The sequence below is a fragment of the Pleurodeles waltl genome, chromosome 9 (genome assembly GCF_031143425.1).
Source record: "Pleurodeles waltl isolate 20211129_DDA chromosome 9, aPleWal1.hap1.20221129, whole genome shotgun sequence".
In the NCBI taxonomy this organism is placed as follows: Eukaryota; Metazoa; Chordata; class Amphibia; order Caudata; family Salamandridae; genus Pleurodeles; species Pleurodeles waltl.
Window position 1 is genome coordinate 872,692,410 of NC_090448.1, and position 13,677 is coordinate 872,706,086.

The following is a 13,677-nucleotide window of genomic DNA, read 5'->3' on the forward strand; positions in this document are numbered from 1 at the left end:
TAGGGTAAGGTTCTTTTACAAATTCATCTGACATGCATACTCAGTTGCGTCTCGCTCCTATACGATAAATGTGGATCTATCAAAAAGTAGAGAGCGTTTCAAACATTTCTGGAAGAGCACTGATTTTTGTCCCCCATTACCACACCACAAAGTTCAGCTATATGACAATGGCCTTGATTAACAGATTAAACTAGCTTTTAGCATATATTTCATCAGTGCCTACTCAGTGGTACTCAGCAAGTCAGAGTGCAATAGGTCAGAGTGCAATAGTTACTGGACCCTACAACTGTTAGGCAGAACTACGAATTCCAGGATCTTTTGGTGGCCGGAGACAGGCTTAGAGCTATAAAGCACAGCTGTTTGGCCTGCAGTGTGGGACTCACTCAATGGACTTTCTTCTGCTGTTGTTGCAGCGAGAACTACGGATTCCAGGATCCTTTTGTTGGCAGGGGGCAGGCCTAAGCTCTAAGTGTTACTGTTGTGAAGACCATCTCTGATTGCCAACAACAAGGCATCAGTACTGCCGATTATTGTAAACCAGCAGCCAAATGCCCCAAACAATATACGTAATCTAGCTAAGAACAGCGGGACACGCCCGAGACCACTTTGACTGCAATCCCCATTGTTCCAGCTGCCACTTTAAACACAGATGTTACTATGGCTACTTTTGACCACATTAAGCCTCTATTACTGAATCAAATTGTCTCCATGGAATTCAAAATTGGCAAAATGTTGAATGCTGCTCCATCATCCCTCCACAGTCTTGATTTGGGTCCTTTCTCTGCACAAGAACATACCATTCCCTCTCCAGAAACATCAATAGTGCGCCAAAAGCATAACTCCACAAGTCTCATCTCATCGGCAGCATGTACTATCAACTCCTTGAGGAGGGCGGTTCTCTTTGAGCCGAAATAGTATGGTAGGTCACATGGTTCTAATCATGCTTTGCACCTCACTCGGCTCCACATATTTTGTCAGGCTGTGTTCTCCAGCAGCTGCAAGTTATGTTTCTACCACCAAAAGCCTGTCTGTATGTTCTTATTTTCGCTGATGTTTTGCTTACCTGTAGCTCTTGATAATGGTCACTTTTGGCCAGAGTTCTGTACACCTCCATTCTTCTCTCTTGTGATTCCCTTTGGACCAGTTTGTTTCCGTTTCCATTGGTTTGGGCCCTTTTGACAAGACATCTACACAATTGCTTTTACTTTGCGTTCGTCTGTAGATTTTATTGTCAGTATTCCGAAAAATGTAATTATTGCCTGTGATTGGAAAACATACATTTACTCAATTTAGACCAGCGCTTTGTTTTTTCTGCATGTTGTATGATACTAATATGTGCTTTTTGTTAGATCGTTTTTAAAATCGCAGCTATGTGATGTTTTAATGTCTGTATTTTTTGTGCTGAGATGTAGGAAAATGGCTCCCTGTTGCAGTTACCTCCCACTTTTTGTCTGATACTGATGCTGACTTGACTGAGAAGTGTGCTAGGACTCTGCTAACCAGGCCCCAGCGCCAGTGTTTTTTCACTAAAAATGTACCATTGTTTCCACAATTGGCACACCCCTGGCACACCGATAAGTCCCTTGTAAAAGTTACCAGTGGTACCAAGGGCCCTGTGACCAGGGAAGGTCTCTAAGGGCTGCAGCAGGTGTTGTGCCACTCTTAAGGACCACTCACCTAACACATGCACACGGCCATTGCAGATTGTGTGTGTTGGTGGGGAGAAAAAGGCAAAGTCCACATGGCATCCCCCTCAGGGTGCCATGCACACAAAATACTGCCTGTGGCATAGGTAAGTCACCCCTCTAGCAGGCCTTGCAGCCCTAAGGCCGGGTGCACTATACCACAGGTGAGGGCATAGCTGCATGAACAATATGACCCTACAGTGTCTAAGTCCATTCTTAGACATTGTAAGTACAGTGTGGCCATATTAAGTATATGGTCTGGGAGTTTTTCCACAGCTCCATAATGGCTACACTGAATACTGGGAAGTTTGGTATCAAACTTCTCAGAATAATAAACCCACACTGATGCCAGTGTTGGATTTATTAAAAAATGCACACCGAGGGCATCTTAGAGATGTCCCCTGTATTTTAACCAATCCTTCAGTGCAGGACTGACTGGTCTGTGCCAGCCTGCTGCTGAGATGAGTTTCGGACCCCCTGGGGTGAGAGCCTTTGTGCTCTCTGAGGCCAGAAACAAAGCCTGCACTGGGTGGAGGTGCTTAACACCTCCCCCCTGCAGGAACTGTAACACCTAGCAGTGAGCCTCAAAGTCTCAAGCTTCGTGTTACAATGCCACAGGGCACTCCAGCTAGTGGAGATGCCCGCCCCTGGACATAGCCCCCACTTTTGGCGGCAAGTCCAGGGGCGATAATGAGAAAAACAAGGAGGAGTCACCCACCAGTCAGGACAGCCTCTAAGGTGTCCTGAGCTGAGGTGACCCCTGCCTTGAGAAATCCTCCATCTTGGTTTTGGAGGATTCCCCCAATAGGATTAGGGATGTGCCCCCCTCCCCACAGGGAGGAGGCACAAAGAGTGTGTAGCCACCCTCAAGGACAGTAGCCATTGGCTACTGCCCTCCCAGACCTAAACACACCCTAAATTCAGTATTTAGGGGCACCAAAGATCCCAGGTTATTAGATTCCTGCAACCTGAAGAAAGAAGGACTGCTGACCTACAAGCCTGCAGAGGAGGAGGAAGATGACATCTGATTTGGCCCCAGCCCTACCGGCCTGTCTCCAACTTCGAAAACCTTCTCCAGCTACGCATCTGACAGGGACCAGCGACCTATGAAGCCTCAGAGGACTGCCCTAAACTACAGGACCAAGAAACTCCCGTGAACAGCTGCCCTGTTCAAAACCAGCTACTTCTTTGCAACAAAGAAGCAACTTCCAAGGACTTCACGTTTCCCGCCGGAAGCGTGAGACTCTGCACCCGACGCCCACGGCTCGACCTGCAGAAAACCAACACCTCAGGGAGGACTCCCTGGCGACTGCGAGCCCGTGAGTAACCAGAGATGACCCCCGTGAGCCCTCACAGCGACGCCTGCAGTGAGAATCCAGAGGCTCCCCCTGACCGCGACTGCCTGTAACAGCGGACCCGACGCCTGGAACCAACACTGCACCCGCAGCCCCCAGGACCTGAAGGAAACGAACTTCGACACAGGAGTGACCCCCAGGCGACCCTCTGCCTTGCCCAGGTGGTGGCTGTCCCGAAAAGCCTGCCTGCACCACTAGAGTGACCCCCGGGTCCCTCCATTGAAACCTATACAAAACCCGAAGCCTGCTTTGCACACTGCACCCGGCTACCCCTGTGCCGCTGAGGGTGTGTTTTGTGCGCCTACTTGTGTCCCCCCAGTGCTTTACAAAACCCCCCTGGTCTGCTCCCCAAAGACGCAGGTACTTACCTGCTGGCAGACTGGAACCGGAGCACCCCCTGTTCTCCATAGGCGCCTATGTGTTTTGGGCACCTCTTTGACCTCTGCACCTGACCGGCCCTGAGCTGCTGGTGTGGTAACTTTGGGGTTGCCTTGAACCCCCAACGGTGGGCTGCCTATGCCCCAGTACTGAGACTTGTAAGTGTTTTACTTACCTCCTAATCTAACCTTTACTTACCTCCCCCAGGCACTGTTGATTTTCGCACTGTGGCCATTTTTACAAAGACTGTTTATTATATTGTTTTCTTTCAAAGTTCCAAAAGTATCTAAGTGAAGTACCTTACATTTAAAGTGTTTAATGTAAATCTTGAACCTGTGGTTCTTAAAATAAACTAAGGAAATATATTTTTCAATATAAAAACCTGTTGGCCTGGAGTAAGTCTTTGAGTGTGTGTTCCTCATTTATTGCCTGTGTATGTACAACAAATGCTTAACACTACCCTCTGATAAGCCTACTGCTCGACCACACTACCACAAAATAGAGCATTAGAATTATCTACTTTTGCCACTGTCTTACCTCCTAGGGGAACCCTTGGGCTCTGTGCACACTATTTCTTACTTTGAAATAGTATATACAGAGCCAGCTTCCTACATGCGTCTTTTATAAATTATATGTTGCTATAATAGAGTAAAGATGTGTTCGATGGCATCTGTCGCTGTAGATACGCATGTTCTGCAATAGCTCGCCATCTGGTGTTGGGCCGGAGTGTTACAAGTTGTTTTTCTTCGAAGAAGTCTTTCGAGTCACGGGACCGAGTGACTCCTCCTTTTGTCTCCATTGCGCATGGGCGTCGACTCCATCTTCGATTGTTTTTTTTCCGCCATCGGGTTCGGACGTGTTCCTGTCGCTCCGAGTTTCGGAACGGAAAAAATTAGTTAATTTCGGAAGATTTTCGTCGGTATTGTTGCGTTCGGGATCGGCGTACTTAGATTCCACACCGCATCGAAGATCGAAGAGCTCCGGTGCCCTTCGGGGTAGTTTTTCGATCCTCCGTTGGGGCCTGGTCGGCCCGACCGCGTGCTGAAGAACGCCGATGGAACGGACCCCGTTCCGTTTCTGCCCCAAATGCCACAATAAATACCCCTACACAGACCAACACTTGGTCTGCAACCTGTGCCTGTCACCTGAGCACAGCGAAGACACCTGCGAGGCCTGTCGTGCGTTCCGGTCCCGAAAAACACTCCGAGACCGTCGAGCCAGAAGACTTCAAATGGCGTCCGCACCGACAGCCCAACGGGAGTTCGAGGAACAAGAAGAGGAAGGTTCCTTCTCGATCCAAGACTCAGACTCCGAAGGATTCGACGATACACAAACCGTGAGTAAGACGTCGAAAACCACACAAAGAAACATTTACAAGGCCCAGGGGACGCTACTGCCACCAGGCCATGGCTCGACCCATAAATTCGGTGACCGACCTTCGGCACCGAAAAAGGCCCAAACAGTGCCGAGATCGTCCGACTCCGGTCGAGACACAGGCACGCAGCCTTCTCGGGACCGAGAAAGTGCTGGAGACAAGCCTCGACACCGAGATGCCGGTGTCGACACGGCTCGACGCCGAGACAGCGGCACCGAAACAGATCGACGCCGAGAGGTTTCGGCCCCGAAAAGGAAAAAAGTCACCTCGGAGCCGAAAAAACACGCAGACAAAGTTTCGATGCCGAAACAAACTGCAAGCGACCCAGCTTCAGGCTCTTATACAGAAGAGCACTCGCTAACCTCCCAAATGCAAAAGCATAGGTTTGAGGAAGAGCTACAAGCAACTGATGTGGACCATACGCAAAAGCGTATCTTCATTCAGCAGGGGACAGGAAAAATAAGCACCCTTCCCCCCATTAGGAGAAAGAGAAGGTTGGAGTTCCAGACGGAACAAGCACCACAACCAAAAGTGGTGAAAAGAGTTACACCACCACCCTCTCCTCCGCCCGTAATTAACGTTTCACCAGCACAAACGCCATCACACTCCCCAGCTCACACCACCATGAGCCAGGGTGACCAAGATCAGGACGCATGGGACCTATACGACGCCCCAGTGTCAGATAACAGCCCGGAGGCATACCCTACAAAACCATCTCCACCAGAAGACAGCACCGCGTACTCTCAGGTGGTGGCTAGAGCAGCACAATTTCACAACGTAAGCCTCCACTCAGAACAGGTCGAGGATGATTTCTTGTTCAACACACTCTCCTCCACCCACAGCTCATACCAAAGCCTGCCTATGCTCCCTGGTATGCTCCGGCACGCAAAAGACATATTTAAGGACCCAGTCAAAAGTAGGGCAATCACACCAAGGGTGGAAAAAAAGTATAAGCCGCCTCCTACGGACCCGGTTTTCATCACAACACAGCTGCCACCAGACTCTGTTGTTGTAGGAGCAGCTAGGAAAAGGGCCAACTCTCACACATCTGGAGATGCACCACCCCCAGATAAAGAAAGCCGCAAGTTCGATGCAGCTGGTAAGAGAGTCGCAGCACAAGCTGCAAACCAGTGGCGCATCGCGAACTCCCAGGCACTACTTGCGCGCTATGACAGAGCCCACTGGGACGAGATGCAACATCTCATCGAACATCTGCCCAAAGACTTCCAAAATAGGGCAAAACAAGTGGTTGAGGAGGGACAGGCCATCTCCAACAACCAGATACGTTCCTCCATGGACGCTGCAGATACAGCTGCACGGACAATTAATACATCTGTAACTATCAGAAGGCATGCATGGCTCCGAACGTCTGGATTTAAACCAGAGATTCAACAAGCAGTTCTCAATATGCCTTTTAATCAAAAAGAACTGTTCGGTCCAGAAGTGGACACAGCGATTGAGAAACTCAAAAAAGATACGGACACTGCCAAAGCCATGGGCGCACTCTACTCCCCGCAGAGCAGAGGGAATTACAGCACATTCCGTAAAACGCCCTTTTGAGGGGGGTTTCGAGGTCAAAGCACACAAGCCAGCACCTCACAAGCGACACCGTCCACTTACCAGGGACAGTATAGAGGAGGTTTTCGGGGACAATATAGAGGAGGGCAATTCCCTAGAAATAGAGGGAGATTTCAAAGCCCCAAAACCCCTACTACTAAACAATGACTCACATGTCACTCACCCCCTCCACACAACACCAGTGGGGGGAAGAATAGGTCATTATTACAAAGCATGGGAGGAAATCACTACAGACACTTGGGTTCTAGCAATTATCCAACATGGTTATTGCATAGAATTTCTACAATTCCCTCCAAACATACCACCAAAAGCACAAAATTTAACAACACACCATTCCAATCTCCTGGAGATAGAAGTGCAGGCACTATTGCAAAAGAATGCAATCGAAATAGTGCCAAACACACAAATAAACACAGGAGTTTACTCACTGTACTTTCTGATACCAAAGAAGGACAAAACGCTGAGACCAATCCTAGACCTCAGAGTAGTGAACACTTTCATCAAATCAGACCACTTCCACATGGTCACACTACAAGAAGTATTGCCATTGCTAAAACTGCACGACTACATGGCAACTTTAGACCTCAAGGATGCTTATTTCCATATACCAATACACCCATCGCACAGGAAATACCTAAGGTTTGTATTCAAAGGAATACATTACCAATTCAAGGTACTGCCTTTCGGATTAACAACCGCACCAAGAGTCTTTACCAAATGTCTAGCAGTAGTCGCAGCACACATAAGAAGGCAGCAAATACATGTGTTCCCATATCTAGACGACTGGCTAATCAAGGCCCATTCGTTCATACAGTGCTCAAATCACACAAATCAGATCATACAAACCCTCTTCAAACTCGGGTTCACCGTCAATTTCACAAAATCCAAAATTCTGCCACGCAAGGTACAACAATACCTGGGAGCCATAATAGACACATCAAAGGGAGTAGCCACTCCAAGTCCACAAAGAATTCAAAATTTCAACACCATCATACAACGCATGTATCCAACACAAAAGATACAGGCAAAGATGGTATTACAACTCCTAGGCATGATGTCATCATGCATAGCCATTGTCCCAAACGCAAGACTGCACATGAGGCCATTACAACAATGCCTAGCATCACAGTGGTCTCAAGCACAGGGTCACCTTCTAGATCTGGTGTTAATAGACCGCCAAACTTACCTCTCGCTTCTGTGGTGGAACAACATAAATTTAAACAAGGGGCGGCCTTTCCAAGACCCAGTGCCACAATACGTAATAACAACAGATGCTTCCATGACAGGGTGGGGAGCACACCTCGATCAACACAGCATACAAGGACAATGCAACGTACATCAAACAAAACTGCATATCAATCACCTAGAACTTCTAGCAGTTTTTCAAGCACTAAAAGCTTTCCAACCAATAATAGTTCACAAATACATTCTCGTCAAAACAGACAACATGACAACAATGTATTATCTAAACAAGCAGGGAGGGACGCACTCCATGCAGTTAAGCCTGCTAGCACAAAAAATTTGGCATTGGGCAATTCACAACCAAATTCGCCTAATTGCACAGTTTATACCAGGGATACAAAATCAACTCGCAGACAATCTCTCTCGAGATCACCAACAAGTCCACGAATGGGAAATTCACCCCCAAATTCTGAACACTTATTTCAAACTCTGGGGAACACCTCAGATAGACTGGTTTGCGACAAGGGAGAACGCAAAATGCCAAAACTTCGCATCCAGGTACCCACACAAACAATCCCAAGGCAATGCCCTATGGATGAACTGGTCAGGGATATTTGCTTACGCTTTTCCTCCTCTCCCTCTCCTTCCTTACCTGGTAAACAAACTCAGTCAAAGCAAACTCAAACTCATATTGATAGCACCAACTTGGGCAAGGCAACCCTGGTACACAACGCTGCTAGACCTATCAGTGGTACCCTGCATCAAATTGCCCAACAGGCCAGATCTGTTGACACAGCACAACCAAAAGATCAGACACCCAGATCCAGCATCGCTGAATCTAGCAATCTGGCTCCTGAAATCCTAGAATTCGGGCACTTACAACTTACCCAAGAATGTATGGAAGTCATAAAACAAGCAAGAAGGCCATCCACCAGGCACTGCTATGCAAGTAAATGGAAGAGGTTTGTTTGCTACTGCCATATTAATCAAATACAACCATTACACACAACTCCAGAACATGTAGTGGGTTACTTGCTTCACTTACAAAAATCTAACCTAGCTTTCTCTTCCATTAAGATTCACCTTGCAGCAATATCTGCATACCTGCAGACTACCTATTCAACTTCCCTATATAAAATACCAGTCATTAAAGCATTCATGGAGGGCCTTAGGAGAATTATACCACCAAGAACACTACCTGTTCCTTCATGGAACCTAAATGTTGTCCTAACTAGACTTATGGGTCCACCTTTTGAACCCATGCACTCCTGCGACATACAGTTCCTAACCTGGAAGGTGGCATTTCTCATCGCCATTACTTCCCTGAGAAGAGTAAGCGAGATTCAGGCGTTCACTATACAGGAACCTTTTATACAACTACACAAAAATAAAGTCGTCCTAAGGACCAATCCTACATTTTTGCCAAAGGTTATTTCACCGTTCCATCTAAATCAAACAGTGGAACTTCCAGTGTTCTTTCCACAGCCAGATACCGTAGCTGAAAGGGCACTACATACATTAGATGTCAAAAGAGCATTGATGTATTACATTGACAGAACAAACAACATCAGAAAGACTAAACAACTCTTTATTGCATTTCAAAAACCTCATGCAGGAAACCCAATTTCAAAACAAGGTATAGCCAGATGGATAGTTAAATGCATCCAAATCTGCTACCTTAAAGCTAAACGACAGCTGCCCATTACACCAAGGGCACACTCAACCAGAAAGAAAGGTGCTACCATGGCCTTTCTAGGAAACATCCCAATGCAAGAAATATGTAAGGCAGCCACATGGTCTACGCCTCACACATTCACCAAGCACTACTGTGTAGACGTGTTATCCGCACAACAAGCCACAGTAGGTCAAGCCGTATTAAGGACATTATTTCAAACTACTTCCACTCCTACAGGCTAATCCACCGCTTTTGGGGAAATAACTGCTTACTAGTCTATGCAGAACATGCGTATCTACAGCGACAGATGCCATCGAACTGAAAATGTCACTTACCCAGTGTACATCTGTTCGTGGCATCAGTCGCAGTAGATTCGCATGTGCCCACCCGCCTCCCCGGGAGCCTGTAGCAGTTTGGAAGTTACCTTCAATTATTTATATATGTATCATCTCAACCTTAAATAGGTGCATACTTAGTCACTCCATTGCATGGGCACTATTACTACAATTCAACTCCTACCTCACCCTCTGCGGGGAAAAACAATCGAAGATGGAGTCGACGCCCATGCGCAATGGAGACAAAAGGAGGAGTCACTCGGTCCCGTGACTCGAAAGACTTCTTCGAAGAAAAACAACTTGTAACACTCCGGCCCAACACCAGATGGCGAGCTATTGCAGAACATGCGAATCTACTGCGACTGATGCCACGAACAGATGTACACTGGGTAAGTGACATTTTCATTATGCATCTCTCTAACTCTTATAGAAACTCTTATAGAAATGGCTTCCTCTGCCATTTCTTCAGAAAAAATTTCACCTAGTAAGGTGTGGAGTAAAGATCTTTCATAAATGCTCTCGCCATGCATACTGATAAGGCCATATGCATCCTACACAATCTGTCCTCAGACCTTGAAGATGCTAGGTTGGTGAAACAGCGTTGCAGGTAACTTCTAAGCTGGTTTTAGTTTCTTGGGTTGTTGACTGTCTTGGTGTAGAGTGAAGGAGGCATTCCTCAGCTTTTGAATGCATTTGCTTCACTCCTGTCCAGCCTACTCATTTTCTTCTCACCATACATGTTTCCTTTCAGCGCCGGCGCAGCTTAGATGAGAAAGAACTCATCTCGTTGCACCAGTTTCTCTTAGAAGCCGATGCTGTGCACCCCTCTGCTCATCCTTCCCCATCTTCCAGACTCCAGCATGAGGAGCCAGAGCAACCATTGCCTTGTTGCCCACGGGAGAGCAGCGCAGTGAGAGGGGGCCGGGCCAAAAGAAGAGCAGCGTCCCTCTATATCTCCAGGGTACCTGTCGCGATCACCTCTGTCGGCCACTGATGCACAGCACACAAAGGGGTGGCGGTGGCACCTTCTCCACTTTAATGTAGTCTGAAAATACTTCAATGTCATGTTTATGGGTAAATCTGTCCTTCTGGCAACTCGGAATACTTTTTCCCCCATTGAAACATTTGTCTCTTGTTGATGACCTCACATTGCGAGCCTTGTCAAGAGAAGGAATGAAACCAAGAGATTTCCAGACAGGCGGGTGCATCAGAAAGGGCAGCGCTGCCAGCCTTGCCCAGGTACTGGCCTGTCAGGGATGTCTCCACATTCTTCTACCCTTGCACCCCTTCACGTGTGCCATCCTCCTGTTACTCTGCGAGATCACTAGTGATATCTGACTCCCCAGGGGTGAGGCGATGTTGGCTTTTCTCAGGAAACCAGAGATTCATGTGGGAATGTGCTGTGTGGACTCAGTCATGCAATGCAGTGTGAACAGTGGTGTGGGCACAGATTACGGTAGTGCGGGTTGTGGGCATCTCCAGCATGTAACACACTTCTAAAATGGCTGCATGAAGTGGGAGCACCTTCACCTGAAGTTCTGAATATTGTTCACTGATGTTTAACTGCACGGTTAGCACCAGGCGCTATTATCAAAGTACCTCTCGGTATCTTTTTCAGCACAATTGTTTTCTGTTCCAATTGTACATTATCTGTATGCACTATGGTCTTTACCAGGTAAATGGTGTGCTCGTTAAACGAGAAGTGGCATATTAGCAGCAAGTGAACTGTTAAAACCCAGTTTCAAAAGATGCAAAAAAACAAAATGTTCTCTTGATCGGAGTCGTGTTTTTTTTTTTAATTTTGGATTTTTGCAAAGGTAAATTTATACTGGGTTAAAAATGCACTCATTAAAAAGAGAACGTGCTGCTCCTTATTTTTTATGGCTAGAATAATTTCTGTGAAAATTTGAATTTGTTATAAAGTGTGTACTTGTTAATTGGGATTTAAAAAAGGTGAACCTTTTTAGATAAAAAATTTGTGAAAATTAATTTGGTACACTCCAATTAGCCGCCCAATATAAGGTGAAGCAAAAGATCGATTTTTAAAATATGTAAAACACTGTAATTTTTCTCTTTGTTTAAAGCTAAAAAAATAATTAAAGGTTTTAGAGGTGTTTTCAATAATTAAAGCAGCGGTTAGGAGTTGTATACATTAGCATTACAACGTAAAAAGCAGTCATTAACATTATTAAAGATTTTTTAATCCTAACAAATATTTTAAAATAGTCCAACTTTCGTACTTAAAAAATAATTATTTATTTTCATTTTCACTGTAATGGCACCAGCTCATTCTACATTTAGCAAAAAATGTTTCAGCCCCCTAACCAGAGATAACCACCTGTCCCTGTAGATGAGGGAAGATAGATAGATGTATTTTGTTGTGAAAAGAGACAGACAACGAAGGAGCCTGAGTGATCCCATTTTACATTGCTGACTAGATAGTTTAGTGCGTTACCTGCGTGTTGCTGCCATTTGGCAGAACCCTGAGGGCAATGATTTTGTTGGTTCCATCCGGGATCGATAACCATTAAAATGGGTAATATTACACAAATTAATGACAGTTCAAAGAAAAGCCAAAATTTAAACATTTGTCTAACAGGTTAGTGGTTACTTGCCCCTTTATATATAGAGGTTGAGAAGATAATGTCCCTGTTGTGTTTGGCTCGATTAAGAAAGAACTACCTCAAATCTAAGAATAGTAATCAGTTTTGTGAGGTGAGCATATATTAGTACAACGATTTTGGGTAAATAGTGATCAGGGGTTGAACAAGTCTACTGGTTCAACTGTGGTCACTGCCTACCATCTTTGGCCATTCTGTTCAGTGCTGAGTTATTATTCTGGTATTGAAGTCTCTTACAGTGTAATTCAGGTCATCTGTCTGTGCACTTCAGATGAAAGACATGCACATACAGGATAACACATGACATTATAGGATGTGTGAAACAAAGTGTCCTCCTTCCACAATGGAACTTCTAACTGCAGCTGCACCATGTCACGTTTATGCTTCATGTGCCAGAATAGTGGACTTCTTTAACCTTCATTCTTTGTAGTCACTCTGTTGTGTTTTCAGACTTCTTCTGCATTGTTTGCAGCTTGACTGATGGTGTGTCATTGGTTAGTACTCTGGCTTGGGTTTTATGACGTGGTATGTTTTAGAAAAGGAACTTGTGTCTAACCTTGCACCTGACCATGCAACAGAACATGCTGAATTAACAGTTTGGTCATGCCTGTTGTCCTGCGAGCGATTAACTTGATTTGGGCTCACTTCAGCAGGTTACACTGCTTCAGTGCTCATGTACAACACGCAGCAGAAAAGATGAAAAAGAAATCAAATAAGCAGAATTCCCTAATGGGTGTTGCCACATACACTTACTTACTCCTTCCTCTTCGTCAAGAGCTCTAACGCATGAAATCAACTTTAATAAAGACATAAATCCTGCGTTTTATCCAAATACTCACATAAGGGTTCTCACTCTTTTAACTGTCTTTCTCAAAGACAAAATGTAAGACCTCCCAAAGTTTGCGTCATATGTAACAAAGTAGAAGTTGCCATTTAGTGTTGCTATATGGGCGATACCACCCGCGCAAGGATCGCCAAACTGTAGTCTTTGACGTAGGGCACATGTGTGTCAGAATTCCTTCTCTCAATAAATCCCATTGTGAAAATAGCTTTCACAGTCTGCGAGGGGCTTGCACCCGACGGTCTTCAGGTAGAAACACTGTCACTACACAAAGTGTATTTTGTATTTATGGTCTGTCAGCTTTGCTTTAGTTTAAATAGATTGTCATTCAGTGATTTTAGAAAGGACTGGGAAGAAACTGGCTCTGTTGTGTCCCCATGTACATATGTCGATTAAAGCGAGGTACATTGTCTAAAATAATACAGCAACCACTGTTCTCACTGACAACTCTGTATTTGATCCTCATAATCCAAAACGGCCTAGCTGATGCAGCTGAGAGTGGTTACACACATGCACACTCCTTAAGTGCCCAAGCGTTCTTATAATACTTACTTCTGCGCGATTTTTCCTCCATCAACTTCCTCATTATCCTCTTTATCTGAGCGTGATGATGATGATACTTTGCTGTTTTCCAAATCGATTAGGGCCTCTT

At 45.6% G+C, this 13,677-nt stretch overlaps 1 protein-coding gene across 3 annotated transcripts in view; it reads left to right on the forward strand.

The window, feature by feature from the left end:
* CCDC88C (coiled-coil domain containing 88C) overlaps positions 1 to 13,677 on the forward strand; it is a 476,272-nt gene that overhangs the window by 428,644 nt on the left and 33,951 nt on the right. For 2 of the 3 annotated variants that reach the window (XM_069208171.1, XM_069208170.1), the window contains exon 30: positions 10,315 to 10,524. The exons of the other annotated variant lie outside the window; for it this stretch is intronic. In XM_069208171.1, the coding sequence (XP_069064272.1) occupies positions 10,315 to 10,524 (210 nt within the window). The remainder of the gene's footprint in view (positions 1 to 10,314; positions 10,525 to 13,677) is intronic. 3 annotated transcript variants of the gene reach the window in all.